At 34.6% G+C, this 18,907-nt stretch overlaps 1 protein-coding gene across 5 annotated transcripts in view; it reads right to left on the bottom strand.

Annotated features, from left to right (window-relative positions):
* Positions 1–18,907, bottom strand: part of DIAPH2 (diaphanous related formin 2) — a 922,276-nt gene that overhangs the window by 459,074 nt on the left and 444,295 nt on the right. For all 5 annotated transcript variants that reach the window (XM_054677168.2, XM_054677165.2, XM_054677169.2 and 2 more), the window contains one exon: positions 6,626–6,755. In XM_054677168.2, the coding sequence (XP_054533143.1) occupies positions 6,626–6,755 (130 nt within the window). The remainder of the gene's footprint in view (positions 1–6,625; positions 6,756–18,907) is intronic.

Below are 18,907 nucleotides of genomic sequence, written 5' to 3'. Positions count from 1 at the left end.
CGCTAAAGGGCTGCTGTGACACAGAGAAAGGAATGGTTAATTCTGTCAAAATGGAGCTAGAAAGATTATGGACAACTACAGAGAAAGTAGCATTTATACTTCCAGTAAGTTTTTTATTTGGTCAGCATCTACTTTCTATATGTTTTCCAGTATGTGAGCATGAGTCTTTGTTGCATATTTTCGACCACAAAGGAGGTAAAAATGTGGATGAAATATATGTAATAACTCTAAACAAGGCCTCCAAATGTACATGGACTCTACTGCCCAGCTATGTGATCGTGGGCAAGTCCTTTATCATTCTGCATCTCAGTTTCTTCAACTGTAAAATAAGTTTGGATGAAATGTCATCTTGGGTCCCTTTTAGCAGGGACTAGATAATCTCTAAAGCTTCAACCAGCTGTGGAGTTTCTGGAATTGTTTCATCTTTCTTCTTCCCCCCAAACTTTTTAACTTTGCTATTATTTTACTTTTTTCTTTTATATAAAAAAGAAATACTACTATGGAATGAATCCATAGATTTTCCCCTATAACATTGCCTTTAATCAGAACTTCCATTGTTATTAATCCCGTGAAAAAGTCAGAGTGGATAAACAGCTAATCGGTAACTAACATGACATGGAAACATGGCAGATATCAAAAGGTATAGTTGATTGTTAAAATTATAATAATTTATTTAATTCATAAAAAAGTTAGCACTGTTCAGAAGAAACTTAACTAGCTTTTATCTTGTAGGATGGCACCAATTTAACTGAAGTGAAACCCATTTTGGATTTATGCAAACCTCAGGATAAATACCACCTTCAAATGCATTAATATAATTTCCCCCTTTTGAATAAAATAGCTTTAATTAAACTTTACTAACCATTTGGTTTAATACCTGGAGTCAACCTATAAAACAGGAGTGGTTTTAAATCAAACAGTAAAAAATCCTTAAAGCTGAAAATTAAAGTGATAGCCACAGGGGGAAAAAAAGACATCAAATATGTCTAGTAAACCAGCAATGTTTTATACAATATATATCTATTAGATATAAGTTTACATATGTACATATACATACATATATATAAACTTTAAAATTAATCATTGGGGAAAAAAATAATTGTGGTTCACCAAAAGAAAAAAAAATTCAATGTTTTAAAGGCATCAAAGTCTCTGTAACAACCATTTTCTTTCTCTAAAGACTAATTGGTATGCCAATCTTGAATGAAATGACCCACAGATTTATAATTTAACCAAGAATAAAATGACAAGAGCAATGTTATTTTATTAACTTTACTGGTAATAAAGTTACATTATACAATTTGCTTCTGAACTTCATACGGCCTATGACAATGTTTAAAAGGAAGTGATATACTCTCTTCCCTCACCTTGCCTACTTTCCTCCCTTTTCCCTGCAATAGTCACTAACTAACTGAATAACAAACTAAATAAATAAATAAGTAAACTTAACCCAAAACAAAACTGCTCTCTAATTCTTCAGGCAATGCTTCATAAACTTTTCCCACCAAAGTACCCCTAATGGAAGAGAAGACTGAAAATACTCCTGTAGGGAATCTGCTACAAGTGGGAAATTTCTTTGAAGTCATCTGTTTTATTTTAAAAATTAATGTGGATTTTGAATTCTACTCCATAATACATATCTGTTTTAATGTAAAAATGATGTGTTTTTCCCCACTATCTTTGAGCTACAGAGGTCTAGAAAAATATGCCAAGTTTATACCATAGTTTTGCATTTTCCAAGAAGCACACAATTTTAGCAGCTTAGCTTTACAAGGAATAAATGTAATTATGATGATTTTTTCCATGGAACCCACATACTTCTTTCTTTTTGTTTGCCTTTCACTTCAAGGTGATATTTTTCCCCTTTGCCAGTAATGTTGATGCCTGGAATTTTAGTACTGAACTAAAATAAATTTGGTATTTGCTATACTACACAGAAAAGATCTTACTCTATCAAAGTAGGTATGTGCGTTCTAATAACACAAAAATATGGAAAAAGATATTGGTAGTAATCAAGTTGTTCTTTCAATATTAGCTATATAATTCATTAACTGAATTAGTTTTTTCTTATCTATATCACTCCAGTTTAAAAAAAAAAGACAATCTTTTGTTTTCGTTTTCGAAGAGAACGGGATCATTTTACAAGGAGATAGTCCATCATCAAATAAAATGAATTATATAGTGTTGACCTATTTTTGTTTTTTGCTATGTTATACACAGTCCTGAATGTGATAAAGTGTGATTCAAACAGGGCTGAAATGTACATTAAGTAAACAAGACAAGTTAGACTCAAATACCAAGGAAAAGTATTTAAATATAAATAAGAGGTAATTGGCTTGACCTTTTACAATGCTTTGTTTCTTCCTGCAGACTAATACAAAAAGTATTTTCTCCTAAGGCTTTAGTTAAAAAAAAAAAAAAAAAAAAAAAGGAAGAAGAAAAAGGAAATAGATTCTGAACAGAGATTTGGCAAATGACAGTCAGTTGTCTTAGAGTACAGGGCAGGTGAAATTTCCAGCCAGAGGATGCAGCATGAAATCGTACACAGAGACAGGATTATTATAAAGGAATAAAAATGGCTCAGGAGACTATATGTCTGGGTATACTGAAATGAGAACTAGGAGGAAATGAAAGAGGGATGCAAGCAGGCAGAATGTGCGTAAGATCTTTTTCAGTTGAGAATTCTCAGTCTGAATTTCATAGGGAAAGAAAAATAACTAGTCAAAATAATTTGAGAGTAGGGATTGCTATGGCCCAAACAGTGATATAAGAAGAGGATTTTTGGCAACAGTCTTTTGAATACACTGGCAGGAAGAATGCACAAAATCAGGAATGATCAAAATAGAGCAGAGAGATTTCGCTCTTGAAATGGATTGGAAAAAGGAAGTTGGTGATATACAAAAAATTAAAAAGGAAAAATAAAATAAAGAAAAAAATATATAAAAGGATTTACCAAAAGCCCAGGAATAGGAAACAAACAAATAGAATTGAATATAATACATACTTACTGAGACTGGAGGAACTATAAGATATTTTATGATTGTTCCCTTCTAATAAGACAAAAGAAAGAACTATAATATCCTTAGTGGTATATCAATACTACTACTACTACCACTACTACTACTACTACTACTACTACTACTAGTAATAGTAGTAGTTCAGCAACAGCCGCATACTTACTATGTGTCAAGCATATACTATAAACTATACCCTTTTACTGGATGCAATGCCTATGTTAACTAATTTAATCTCATTGTCATTATTCTTATTTTACAGATGAGTAAACAAAATCTTAGAAGTTTAAATTATTAGCTCAAATTATAGAACTAATAGGTAGTAGAGCTAGGATTAGAAAGTTATAGTGTCAGGCCTGGCGCGGTGGCTCACGCCTGTAATCCCAGCACTTTGGGAGGCCAAGGCGGGTGGATCACAAGGTCAGGAGTTTGAGAACAGCCTGGCCAACATGGTGAAACCCCGTCTGTACTAAAAAAGTACAAAAATTAGCTGGGCATGGTGGCGTGCGCCTGTAATCCCAGCTACTTGGGAGGCTGAGGTAGGAGAATTGCTTGAGCCCGGGAGGCAGATGTTGCAGTGAGCTAAGATTGTGCCACTGCACTCCAGCCTGGGCGAAAGAGCAAGACTTCGTCTCAAAAAAGAAAGAAAGAAAGAAAGAAATTTATAGTGTCTAACTCAAAAGGCTGGGCTCTACAATCTACTTTTGTCAGTAGCAGTAGTGGCTAAAGTGTACAAGATTATTGAATGTCTCACTACATAACTATATAAAATATATATATATACACGCTATATACACATATATAAATATCTATATATTCTTAAGTTTTTTATTGATACATAATATTTGTATACTTATGGGGTACATACGATATATTGCTACATGCATAGAATGTGTAATGACTAAATTGGGGTGTTTAGGGTATCTACCACCTTGAACATTTATCATTTCTTTGTGTTGGGAATATTTCAAATCTTCCCTTCTAGCTATTTTGAAATATGCAATATATCATTCCTACCCACAGTCAATCTATTCTGCTATCAAACATTAGGACGTATTATTTCTTTCTTTAATTTTTTTTAAGAGACAGGGTCTTGCTCTGTCGCCCAGGCTAGAGTGCAGTGGTGTGATCATAGCTCACTGTAGCCTCCTGGGCTCAAGGAATGCTCTTGCCTCAGCCCCTGCAAGTAGCATGAAACTGGCTAATTTTTAAAATTTTTTGATGGGGGTGGTCTCACTATGCTGCCCAGGCTGGTCTCAAACTCCTGGCCTCAAGTGTTCCTCCCACCTCAGCCTCCCAATTAGCTGAAATTACAGGTGTGAGCCATTGCACCAGGCCAGAACTTATTTCTTCCACCTAACTGTATGTTCATACACATTAACCAAACACTCTTCATCCCCCTACCCTTCACCTTTCCCAGCCTGTGGTAAGCATCAATCTACGCTCTATCTCTATGAGACCAACCTTCTTAGCTCCTGCATGTGAGTAAAAACATGCAATATCTGTCTATCTGTGCCTGGCTTATTTCACTTAATTACCTCCAGTTCCATCCATGTTACTTCAAATGAGAGGATTTATTTCTTTTTTACAGATGAATAGTATTCCATTGTGTATATACACCACATTTTCTTTATCCATTAATCCATTGATAGACATCTAGGCTGATTTCATATCTTACCTATTGTGAACAGTGTTGCAATAAACATGGGGTACAGGTATCCCTTTGATATGCTGATTTCTTTTTCTTTGGATAAATACCTAGTAGTGGAACTGCTGGATCACATGTAAATACCTATGGTTATATATAACATATATATAACTGTTGATTGAGGTTTATATAAATACCTGTTGATTGATATAAGTGTGTGGTACATATTTATTTATGTATAGTAAATATATTACATATAAATATATATATTTTCATGTGTGGCACTGTGTGTGTATATATAGATATATTATTGACATACTTCTTTCCAAAATGTTGTAAAAATTGATGATACATGTTGAACAAAGAAAACTTAGAAAAAAATTCTGGTAGAAGGCAATCAAAAAGTATTAATAGCAACAAAATGAGCTAATTTAATAACTGGTCTTTTTTGTGCTATATATATATACATTTCAAATTACAACACAAATGTTTAAAATGTTATTATTTCACATTAGCCACATGTTAGTAAATATGCTTCTAGTCAGAAAGCTGTATTTTTAAATCCGAAGATAAATTCTTTAGAAGAGCTATTACCAGAAAGTTGCCATTATAGTTGTAATTTGTGTAATTTTCCATCATATTTCACAATTTTTTGAAAACAATGAAAGAAAATAAATAATACAATATAATCATAGTTTGTCTTTTTGTGTTAGTTTGCTCCTTGGACCACAAAACGATACAAACTCGGTAAAATTAAAGAAATATGTTGAGGATTTGATTGACAATACCCAACTGGCTGAGATGACCACTGCCCAATGTTATTCAAAGAATATTCTGGGTTTTATAGATTCACTATTTTTAACTTAAAAGGAAACTAACAGGTTTATATGGTTTGTAATAAACTTGAGAAACATATATGAAGTCCTTACCAAAAGTCCTCAGAGTTACAGAATGAAATTACTTCAGTGTAATTTCAAGTATAAGATTTATGGTGTACTTCTCTTATCTAAGAGGGAAAATGCCCTTCTTCTCGCACATAATCTCACCTTCAGCAAATGTTTCCTTAATCTTCTTTTCTTTCACTTTTCAACCTCTTGCAAAAGTAGATAATACTTACTGACAAAGCTAATTACCCTGAATTAAAATCTCAGAGACATTTTTGTTTCAAACATCCTGTTCCTCACAGGAGCCATGGCTTGTCTATTCTATCCCTTCAATGATGCTGTACTGCTTACCACATCAAGACTAGACTCCTTAGCCTGACACTGAAGTCTCAGAGATACCTACCTTACTGCTCCAGCCTCAGAGTCAACCATTCCCTTCACTTGTCCTAAAACATTCTGCCACTTTGCCTTGCTCATGTTGTTTTCTCTCTGGAAAGCAAACCTCTTTTCCATGTCTGTAAAACCCTAACCTCATATTTCACCTTTGACCTCTTCCATGAAGCCTTCTCTTATCTACCCATTCAAGAGTACTTTCCTCCTCATCTCAACTACAGGACATTATCTTTTCCTGCAGCATTTCTCACATGCATCCTTATTTTATAACACATTTGTGTGTATGTATATATACACACATTTTTCTCATTTACTATATTTTAACCACACTCAATCAAAAACTCTCACAATCATTGTCATATAACCAAGAGCCCTATAGTATGGTTCCTTTGCAAACAATATCCACTTAAATGTTTATCAAATGAAAGTACAAACATATTATCTGATCAGAGAAATGAAAGCTTTAATAACGTAGCAGTGGTAAAAAAAAAAAGATGTAAGACAAAATAGGTTATTAAAATGTAGTATGCTGTCAAATATAAGCTAATGGAAACTATTTTCCTGCTTTTCTTTTATCAGTAAACAAACAAAAAATACTTTTATGAATAATGTTTACAGATTCTTTAATTGTTCCATTTAAACCATATAGGCAAGAAATAATCTCAAAGTAGTTATAAATCAATTACCTTTGCTTGCACTTTCTACGTGTTCCAGTTCTTCAGGAAATTTTAGGATATCTCGATATTTTTCCTCACAAATGTCGGCAATAAAATGCAAAAGGGTTGTTTTTTGATCCGCTGATTTAGTATCTCTGATCTGGAAGAAAACAACAACACATTTTTTAGTAATTTTTTAGTAAATACTTTTTTAAACAAGTGAAATGAATGAATTTATTATAACCCATTTAAAATGTTTTTAAAACTTTGGGGTAGGTTCTTAATGTGGTCTAGTAGCAGTGCTCTAGATTTTAAAAGGAGCTCCATATTTTAAAAGCAAGTAAGATGACCAATAAAAGTGCCAAATTAAACCTTAATCTGTATTTTCAAAAATGTCTAAATTATTGTGGCAAAATGAACTATTCTTTTCATGAGAGAAGAACATCAATTTAAGTATTGATAATAGCCCAAGTTACTGTGTGCTTATTTTATCATCATTCTGTTCTTTGCTTTATTACAAAAATATGTTCTTAAAAGTTAGATTCATTTGTGAGATTATATTTATTTCTAGCCATTGTTGATGTAAATTAATGTAAAGGAGCAAGCACATTTTATCCTCCTCTACTTGCATGGACCATCAGAAAATAATTCTCAAGGTTGTGCTTATACTGAGTTATTAAAAAAAATCTCACCATACAATCCTGATAATATGAAAAATTTTATTTGCTTACATATTGTATTTCCTTTTCAGACACACAACAAAAGAGATGCCACAGTTAGAATGGTAAAAATCTTTAAAGCATAGGACACACAAAAAAAGAAAATCTAGTGCTGCAATATAATTCTCATACTAGACTAAGCTGCAAATAAAATCAAGGATTTACTTAGAAACAAAGCATAAATACAGCATAAAGTATCAAGTTTTCTCATTCTATTGGATGTTATAATTCTATAATCCTTAGATGATGGGTTTGTCCACTGATGTTCATACTGATTTGGAATTTTTAGCTTTAAGGATTACTCTGTTTAGAATAAATGAGTATTTTTCACAAACAGGTTTATGAAAAGGCTGTACAGGATATTTAGGTAACGGAGTAAATTAATCCTTATTGTTTGAGTGACTAAGAAAGAAAAACATAGCATTTAATAAATCAGGCCCACACTGGATCTGTTTTGTTCTACAGGTTTTTAACAACCATTTGCATCTCAATGATGTAAACAACTTAGAAGAAATATTAGTCTCAAGGTTCCAAACAACCAAACAGCCACAGGAGGCATAATGTTGATAGTTCAAGAGGTCACAATGATTTCTTTCAAAATTTCGGGGATTACTTTATCCCACATAGGAAAAATATTTAAAATTTTACATTATCGTGCTGATCCACTAAACACTTTTAAGTACTTTAAGGTAGAAATGACACAACTCAACAACAAGCTGAAAGAACAAAAAGCAACACAAACCTCAAGGGCAATTTTCCTTAAGTAAGGATAGCAGCTGTAGAGGAATCAATGGGAAGCTCACATTCCTAAAGAGAGGTCTTTACCTGGGATTACTGTGTGATGTGTTTACAAAGTGCATCGTTTTTAAGAGTATGCCGGATATTCCAAATAAAAAGGAAATTAACATTTTCTTTTTCCTTAGAAGTTCACTAACTACCTAAATCCTAAAATTCTGGAAACATTAAGTGCTTAGAAAAAATTGCAGGTACATCTTCCCAAAGGAAAGGAAATTCCTATGTATTTTATGGACTCTTTGGAGTCATAACATAAATGGAGACAAAAACAATTTTTTTTTTTTTTTAAAAAGAACACAATTCAAAACAACAAAAACCCACCTAGTTTTTTAGGACATCAAATTGTACAAGTACATTATAGTTTACAATAAAATGCACATGGCTAACACTGGAAAGGAAATATAAAAACAGAAAAATAGCACTGTGCTCATATGTCAATTTTATGGGTGATTTTTTTTCTTTGTCACATGTGTTAGATTGTTTTGTATTAAAGAACATTTCAGTTTTTGGCATGCATACTTATAAGTGCTTAATTTTCAAAAATTGTATTTATTAATAAATATTTATTCAGTATCTGGTCCATTAACAATTTAATTTGTTACAAAATTTAGAAGAGTTAATGGTTACATTTTAAAAAGATAAATAAAGCACAACATCAGTTAAATGTATTAGTATCTTTGATGAAATGATAAAGACTTTTAGACAGACTATGCATGTATTTCTTTTAGAATCATAATATTCCCTTCAAAGCATGGGCAAACATGGCCAAATGTCTGTCTTGTCAAGTTGAGAAGTATCTTAGTTGGTCTGGGAGACAAGCTGCTTAATGTATTGCAATATTTGTTGTGTTTTTTTAAAAAAAAAAACACACAGAGACCATTTTAATGGTTCAAACTGGCAGGAAATCACGACAAATGGGTGGTCTTTTAAACCTTTCTCTATGTGTGAGAGGCCTTAGACCAATTATTTAAAATATATATATATATAATATTAAAATATAATGGACAATATTTTTTACTTATTGAAGCTTAATTACTTTATATCATGCCTTCAGTCTCTCTTACCAAGTCTATGCCATTCACACATTAGCCATTGTATCTCTCTCAGGCCCTATCGTGTTGTTCAATGTCAGCACAGAAGGCAACTAAGAACATCAGTTCTACTGGTTAAAGACATTTATCCAATAATTTGCTTTTCTAAGTGTACTAGTTGGATATATACATCTCTTGGGGTAGAACAAGAGTAATCTAATCTGATTATGTACAAGTCATTTCCAAAATGTTTGAGTTAGTTTATTAAGAAATAGAATTGATTTCCATTTGATAGCTGTTTAATATGAAATCATGTTAAAATTTTACATTAACATGAAATATCCAATTAATAGTTGCCTAGATTGCCTAAGTCTTAGTGGTGGTTATATTGTATGCATTTCAAGGTTTGCTCTAGCCAGAAGCAAAGTGCCTTTTTGCATCCCTGTATGTGTTTTTCCTCTCTCCAGCCATGACAGGTAGGGAGAGACATATATGACTTATTTTTATAAGATGCAAAAGGATGAACAAAATGGTCACTCTACAATCTTCTTTTATATATCTTCAAACAATAACACAAACAGCAGTTCTAGAAATGGGAAATATTTGAAAAAGCTAAAAAAAGTTTTATATTATTTTAATAAGCGCAGTTATCACTGGATGATAATGAAAATAAGAGTGAGTCACTGTATTAACTGATCAGGTGCAATCAGTTAATAAACCATATACAGCAATTTTAATTTAATCATCTGACCAATAAATGTTACACATAAAGATTAATAACTGAATTTAATTGAATTCTATCTACCTAATCTTTAATAACTTTCTAAAATGGTACATGAATACAAAATACCTTTAATAGGACACGTGTTTCTACAGCTGATTCTGATCATTTCTTTTTCCTAGTACACACAAATGTTATATTATGAAAGATACTACATATATTTTATATGTTCAAGTACATCTCCAAAATTTAGTTAGGTATATAGCAAAATTTCTCAATAACTAATTGACACATAAGAAATTTCTTTATTCCAAATATCCTCATTCAAGCTTCAAAACCTTCAGTCTTGCCATGTCTTTGAAATTGGGCTGTTTGAGTACACAGAAACCAGCACACAGCCAGAGAGCCTCAGACAACATTTTAATGACCTACGTCAGTCACATTCAATCTTTCTGTGAAGGACCCCTTCTGTAGGTAATTTTCCCTTCTGATGAGATGTAAGCCTATTTCTTCTTGCTTTGTCCTCAGTGGGAACTGAAAATAACTGGTCACTATGCTGTACATAACAACCTCTCACAGAGTGAAAGTTCCCTTCTCATTCCCGTCCTGTTCTCCAAATAAACAACTGCAGTTAATTTAACCTAACCGCATAGATGTTATTCTTCAAATGTTTAATTTCTCAATGGTAATCAGAGTCCATTCAAAAGATCCATTGCAAAGGCTCCTGTCATCTGCTGGAAAAGAAAAGTTCTTGATTTTGCATACAAGACCCTCCCTTGAGCTGACCCTTGTCTACCTTTCTAACCTGCCTCCTGCTGCTGTCTGCCTGATTACAACTGCTTAAACATACCACGCAGTTTCATGCCACTGTGCTTTTGCAACAACAGCTCTCTCTGTGTAGACGCCCTTCCTTTTTGTTCCTTTTTATCCGCCAAGAAAACACCTACTCACATTTCAGACTACTCAACTCCCATGTCATTTCTGAAGACTTCTCTATCTTAGAAGCAATTAATACCTTTTTTTAGCCATCTTCATTCACTGTAAACATTTCAACACAGTAGTCTCTCACACTCAATATGAGCTCTTACATGGCTAGAGACTTTGCTTTGGTAATATTTTTGAATCCATGGTGCCTAGGAGGATGTTAGAAAATACTAGATAGTCAATAAATGTTTCCGAATGCAGATTCTTCTCTAAACTCCAACTTTTGTGGGCTATAGAGCAATACTCCTAAATTTAATTCTATACTTATATATATATATATATGTATAACTGTGTTTATATATGACCCCACCACACACACAGAGGTTGACTACAAAGGCCAAACTTTTCCAGAACACACATTTGCTAGAGTTAGGTGCAAGTGAATGTCAGAATAAAGTTATAATTTGTCACTCAGGAAATGGAGCACTGTACATTTTTTTAGGGGAGGCAGGTTAGGAGCAAAGCAAATATGAATGGAGAAGTACATTCTTTAATCCACCGTGAGTTGAGGACTATGCTGAACACCAGGGATAAGAGATAAATGATGCATGGTACTTTTAAGGCCTTAAGCTTAGAATTTAGTAGAAAATACAAAATGATATAGAAAAGAAACGACATAGGAGAATAATTTGGTGGCAAATGTCAAAGACTGATATACTTAAAATGATAACTAGGGTATGTGTAGAAAAGACAAAAAAAGGGCAAATTCAAGAGAGATTGTAAGGAAAAACAGGATTTAGTCAGTGAATATTAAGATGAGGGAAAGGGAAAAATCAAAGACTCCAAAAGCTTTAAGTCCCGATGATTAAAAGAATGTTGTATCATGTCCAGAATAAGGGAAATAACTCTAGAGTGAACTGGCATTAGGAAAAGGATGGCAGGTCAAATTTTAAACAGAAGTGTTAGCTATGTGAAAATACACTATGAAAAGATGGTCATAACCATTCCATTCTCTTTGCTTCATTTTATCCTATATGATTTAGCCTAATTATGGTTCTTAAACATATATATGATCATGTCACTCCCTTCCTTAAAAAAAGTAAATGGTTCTTTACAACTCATGTAATAAAATTCAAAATTCTAATCAGAATAATTATTAAGCATAGATTTTGGATTCAGACAGAACCAGGTCCGAACCTTGACCCTACCATTTACTACTTGTATGACCTTGGGAAAGTTACATGAATACTCCATGTCTCAGGTTTGTTATCTATAAAATGAGCATTAGATAAGCACCTATGTTCATAGACATGTTTGCAGAATTGAATAAGATAGCATGTTATCATGGGTACCATCATCATCCAGATAAGAAGTGTTGAGAGCCTACCTTAGCTTCCCATCACTATAAACTAAAAATCCCTCTGGCTCTTACTCTGTTGTGATCTTATCTCTAGCTATTATCCTCTCTCAAGTTCCCACACTCACTTCAGCTATGCTGGACACAAGTACAGAGTTTTCTTGTCTTCTTTGTTCACTTTTATATACTCAGCATCTAGAAAAGTGGGTAGCATACAATAGGCACTCTATCTGTATTTGTTGACTGCACAAATGGGTGAAGATTTCTACCCATTTACTTATGTTCCTCCTGACTGCACAAATGGGTGAAGATTTCTACCCATTTACTTATGTTCCTCCTGACCTCGGCATACTGTTCTTCCTTCATCAGGTGATAATATCCTATTCCTCTTTTAAGGGGTAGGAGAACCAACATTTGTTGCCTATCTATCATGTGCCTATAACTCAGGCACTTTCATAAGTGCTTTTTTTTAAATCCTAAAATCAATTCAGTGAGCTAGTTACGAATATGCCACTTTTATAGATAAGATAGAGCTCATAAGTTGTTTGATCTAGTTCCCACACTCAATAGGTGTTGGTGCCAGAACAAAGCACGGCAATTTATGCACACTTGGAATTTAAGATATACTTACTGGATTGAACTGTCATGGGTGATGAAGATGGTATGCGTGTGGAAAGGGAGGAGAGTCGTAGTTACTAGTAATAAGCCTTTCTCAACTTCCCTGAATAGAATTAATAAATTCTGGGCCAAGTGTGGTGGTTCACGCCTCTAATCCCAGCACTTTGGGAGGTCAAGGAGGCGGGGCGGATCACCTGAGGTCAGGAGTTTGAGACCAGCCTGGCCAACATGGTGATATCCCATCTCTACAAAAAAACAAAACAAAACAAAAATTAGCCGGGCGTGGTGGCACATGCCTGTAATCCCAGCTACTCAGGAGGCTGGGGCAGGAGAATTGCTTGAACCCAGGAGGTGGAGGTTGCAGTGAGCCGAGATTGCGCCACTGCACTGCAGCCTGGGTGACAGAGCAAGACTCTGTCTCAAAACAAAACAAAACAAAACAAAACAAAACAAAACAAAGCAAAACTACTAAATTCTGTCTTTGTTCTCCTATAGTGGTTTCTATATACTCTAGTTATAGCACTTATTCCACAATATATAATTTTGTGTACACAACTAGTCTCACCCACCAGATTGTGAACTGCTTAAAAATGAGGACTATATCAATTTTATTCAGTAAATGTTGAATGAATAAATTCTTTAGACAGGCCAAAAATAATTAGGGCTGACTTGATGTTAATCTTTGGTGACCTTCAAGCACTGTTTGAATACAGTGCAAAGGATTCAAAATTAAAAGGAATGGGTAGTCAGAAAAAAGAGGTAATGTGAACGAATAATTTATTCCAAATATTGACTGTGGATAATAACCAGATAATACAGGAGGTAGCAGAGCTGGCAGCTGGAAAATGGTGAGGTTAGTGACAAAAATTATTCTAATTATTGTCCCGAATAAGTTCAGCATAATTAGGCTTGAAGGGATCAGGCAACGGAAGAAATAAGAATGAAAAATCAAGAATTCATGAGCATTTGCTACTTTATTGGTTCTCAATCCCTGGTCCCGGACCAGCAATATCAGTATCGCCTGGGAACTTGTTAGAAATGCAAATTTGGGGGTCCAACCCCAAATCAACTAAATCAGAAACTCTGAGGGTTTGGTCCAGCAATTTGAGTTTGAATATACTAGGGAAAAAATTCTGATATCACCTCTAGGTGATTCTGATGCATGCCACTAGGGAGACACTAGGCTACTTTCAAATAAATTTCCAGGGGAGAAGATGCTTGGCAATTGTCTACAGCTTGGCTAGGTCCTCTCACAACTGCTTTTACATATAAAAAGTTGAAGTGTCAACGTGTTTTCAATGCTTAGTGTCAATTTAAAATAAGAGAGAAATTATCTAGCAATTTGTGGCATCTGAAGGACAGAATTGCTCTAAGTGTTCTTGATTAATTCACATAAAAATAAGACTGATTGGTATCATAACTTATCAGCTACCTATCCAAAAGTAGATGAGACAAACAGTATGCTCCATGCTGTGAAGATTCCAGATACATTGCTCTTCAGTGTTCTAAACTGTCCTTCATCCTTCACCTAAAACTGTATTGAAAAAATACTTAAATGCTGCTATAGTGTGTCTTGTCTACTACGTAACATCAGAGTGATGGACTAGATAACCTAGCAGATTATTCATGCCTTCCAACTCCTGCTCAAGCAAATCTGCATTGTTGCTTAGATATTTACTCAGAAAGTTTGAATCAGATTCTGAAATTGTAAGTTGCAGACATCGGGTTTCAGTGCTTGATATAAAAGTTCTTGTATCTAAATAACTAATGCCTTGCTTGACCTCTATGCCAAACAGTTTACATGTATGAAATCAGACTATGGTGGGTGTATGTAAAGAAGACAATCAAGGAAGGAAGCTTCATTCCTGCTCCATGGCCCTGGCATATGCTGATACTGCATTTCATTTGTCATCATACTCATTTCGGGTTGAAGACCAAGAGTGAGAATGGGGCTAGGTTCATATGTTACCATACATTATATAGGAACAAAGCAGCGGACCTTGGCTCCCTGTCCCAAAGCAATCCTGACCTCAATTGCAGAGTGGCACAGAAAACAGTTCTCTTGGCCGGACGTAGTGGCTCACGCCTGTAATCTCAGCAGTTTGGGAGGCCAAGTTGGGTGGATCACTTGAGGTCAGGAGTTTGAGACCAGCCTGACCAACTTGGTGAAACCCCGTCTCTGCTAAAAATACAAAATTAGCTAGGCGTGGTGGCACATGCCTGTAATCCTGGCAACTTGGGAGGCCGAGGCAGGAGAATCACTTGAACCCGGGAGGTGGAGGTTGCAGTGAGCCAAGATCCTGCCACTGCACTCCAGCCTGGGCAACAAGAGCGAAACTCCGTCTCAAAGAAAAAAAAAAGAAAAAACAAAACAGTTAGTTCTCTTCTGGAAACATGCAAGAATGTGTGGGAGGAGCACCTGGTTTTCTTGCATGAATTGCTGTAGAGTGTAAACTGCTCTGAGACAAAAACTGATTTTTGCATAAAGAGTGTAAGAAATGAAGTAGTAAAGCAGCGTGGATATCACTAAAGGAAATGTTTCTGCACACATTAACGGAAGACTATCTTTAAAGCATATTAAAACTTAAATGTGAGATAAAAGTTCAAATCTATAGAGTATCTGAAGGAAGCCCTTTTGGATCTCCCCCCTTTCCTTTTGGATTTACATGAATGGCCACATGAACTTCAGCAAACTTATCAACAGGTGCTGTACTCAGGAAAAAAAAAATTGCCTAATCCTTCTGTGTCAAGGAAACATTCCTAACACATAGCAACATCACACAATACACATATATAATTGTCCTTGAAAAGAAATACTGAAACTCAGTGAAGAGATCTGGTTGAGTCAATGGAATAAAAAAACCATCTAAACCACCAGTACAGTCATATAATTCAACTTTATTTCTTTTAGTGAAAATTTTCATTAATCATGGCTTCCTTTTTCCCTATTATATTTGTATATTCATGTAACAGTTAATATTTAAGCAATCATGAATGCTCCAGTGCATATATCGAAACAGCTACTACTGCTTGCCAGTCTTGATACAGCACAAGAATTCTAATGTTAGTCTCCTTTATTTAAACAAAATTAAGTTCTGTGCCCTCTGCCAAGGGTTGTTTACAAATTATTGCTTTCTTTAATACCACCACACACTGCAGTAACATTGAAAAAGATAATGTATTTTTAAAGATTGCAATTACCATAAAGACATTAGTTCTGTAGCTATGACCGGACAGGTTTAATACATGTTTTCCCAGCTTTATTTCTAAATCTGTCACCACAAATGCTTTTCTGGGCACTACATGACTAGGGCTGACACTAATTCAGCCAAATGTAATTTACGGTGGAAAGAGGTCTTCATCCTTTATGTAAGCCTGATAGTCCCTTTTTTACACCCTTTAGTTTGGTATTATAATGATATTTCCAACCAAAAGGAAACAGATAATATCAATTGTATAGTCAAGCAAATTAAAAGTTTCACACTTGTTAGCCTAATTTATGGTAGCAATCTGTGAAAGGAGAGCTGAAACTTGAAACCGTAACAACATTAAATGGAATAAGGATTCATCTCAATTGCCACCTTCCGGACCAGCAGGGCATTTGTGCTGCTAAGTTTCTTAGACAAGACAAATTCTGTTTCCTGTCCTTCCTGCTCCCCTTCTCAGCATTTTCCCTTCTAGCCCCACTTATCCAAGGAGAATGACCTGCATGTGCATTAGCCTGCATTGCCAGGACCAGTGGCAAATTAACCATCATTTGTACTCACTGGTTTTAGGAAAGGCCAGAATGAATTAATGAAATATATCTATGCAAAGAAAAGCTGTTCTGGTACTTTCATATGCTTTTAATCATCCTGTCTATAGTTGGCTTACCAAATAAAAATTCTTCTGAGAATAGTTTTAATAAAAATCAAATTATTTAAATTGGTATAGAAATAGTTTACAAGTATGAATGTTTGTTGGTGTTAGATGGTTTCTTCTCAGACATGGGTTAAGCACATAACTAAAACTTTTAACTTTTATTGTCATGAGCATTTTACTTAAATTGTTTTATATGTATGAGGTTTGAGAGTAGATGGAATAATTTTTTTTTATGTACATAGCTTCAGATTGTCACTAGCACCAAAAGAGTCCATAGGACTCATTCGCTCTGTCTATACACTGTAGATAAATAATAAATCGCATTTAAAGGTTTTAACCTTTAATAAATGGCATTAAATGGCACTTAACATTAGTGATTTTAGCTATTTATGAAAAACTTTGAAGGTCTAAGACACAGAATATTACAAAAGCGTAATTAGAATTCAGCACTGAAGAGCAGCTGTTTAAGAGTGAGGTATTTAACCATGTTGATGTTTCTAGCTATATTCATCCATGCTGTATATTAGTTGACCATATAAATATTATAAATTTTAGGCATATTATCTCATCGAATATTTTCAATATCTGGTTTCCATTTTTTTTTGTGTGAGGGAATCACTGTTTTGGATATAATTACAGATAATGCTGCTGTGAACACTTTTTTATTTATTTATTTTTTTGAGACAGGATTTTACTGTAACCTAGGCTGGAAAGCAGTGGCATGATCACAGCTCACTGCAGCCTCAACCTCCCAGGCTCAGGTAATCCTCATACCTCAGCCTCCCGAGTAGCTGTGACTACAGGCACCCACGACCATACCGTGCTAATTTTTGTATTTTTCTGTAGAGATGGGGTTTTGCCATGTTGCTCAGGCTGGTCTCAAAATCCTGGGCTCAAGTGATTCGCCCACCTCGGCCTCTCAAAGTGCTGAGATTACAGGCTATATTATCTGGGCTGCTATCAAACTCCTGGCTTCAAGCAATCCTGCCTCAGTCTCCTAAAGCCCTGGGATTATAGGTGTGGGCTACCATGCTTGCCTTTAACCATGTTTAAGCACACAGTTCAGTGAGGTTAAGTGCATTCACACTGTTGTGCAACCATCACCACTATCCATCTCCAGGACGTTTTAATCATCCTATACTGAAACTGTTACCCATTAAACATTAACTCCCCATCTGCCTTATCCCCCAACCCTTGGTAAACAAAGACTTTTTGTCTCTACAAATTTGACTATTCTAGGTACCTCATATAAGTGGAATATATAGTATTTGTCCTTCTTCATATGGCTTATTTCATGTAGCATAACATCACGGAGATTCATTCATATTATAACATATACCAGAGTTTCATTCCTTTTAAAGGCTGAACAGTATTCCATTGTATATATGCCACACTTTGTTTATCCATTCATCACTCAATGGACATTTGGGTTGTTTCCATGTTTTGGCTACTATGAATAATGCTGCTATGAATTTGGTATGCAATCATCTGTAGTCCCTGCTTCCGATTCTTTTATGTATATGCCCAGAAGTGGAATTGCTGGATCATATGGTACTTTCATTTAATTTTTGTAGTAACTGCCATGCTATTTCCTACATTGGCTGCACCATTTTACATTCCCACCAGCAATGCATAAGGGTTCAAATTTCTCCACATCCTTGCCAACACTTGTTGCTTTCTGTTTTCTTGATAGTAGCCATTATAGTATGTTTGAAGTGGTATTTCATTGTGGTTTTGATTTGCAATTTCCTAATGATTAGTGGTGTTAAGTATCTTTTCCTGTGTTTATTGGCCATCTGTTTATCTTCTCTGGAGAAATATTTATTCAATTCGTTTACCCATTTTTGAACTGAGTTGTTTTGTTGTGGTTGAGTTGTGGGAGTTCTTTATATATTCTGGATATCAATCACTTATCAAATATATTATTTACGAATACATTCTCCCATTCTGTGGGTTGCCTTTTTTTCACTCTGTTGATAGTGTTATTTGATTATGTGATCATTCTTGTATATGTCTCCAGGGTCCTTACCTAAGAGTTTATCTAGTGTATACACTAGAAGGGGCATTTCTGTGCATGGTTTAACATTTCTTGATAGTACCAAATTGTTTTCCAAAATGAATTTAGCAAGTTATACTCTCACCATTAGTTCTCTTTGTCCCTTATTCTTACCTCTACTTTATATTAACAGAATTTAATATTTTTTGCCAGTCTCATGAATATGAGATATCTTTTTATATATATTCATATATTCCAAATATGAAATCCATCATTGTGGTTTAATTTAA

This window comes from Pan troglodytes, chromosome X (genome assembly GCF_028858775.2).
Source record: "Pan troglodytes isolate AG18354 chromosome X, NHGRI_mPanTro3-v2.0_pri, whole genome shotgun sequence".
NCBI lineage: Eukaryota > Metazoa > Chordata > Mammalia > Primates > Hominidae > Pan > Pan troglodytes.
Note: the sequence above shows the minus strand (reverse complement) of the source record. Positions and strands in the feature narration are given on the sequence as shown.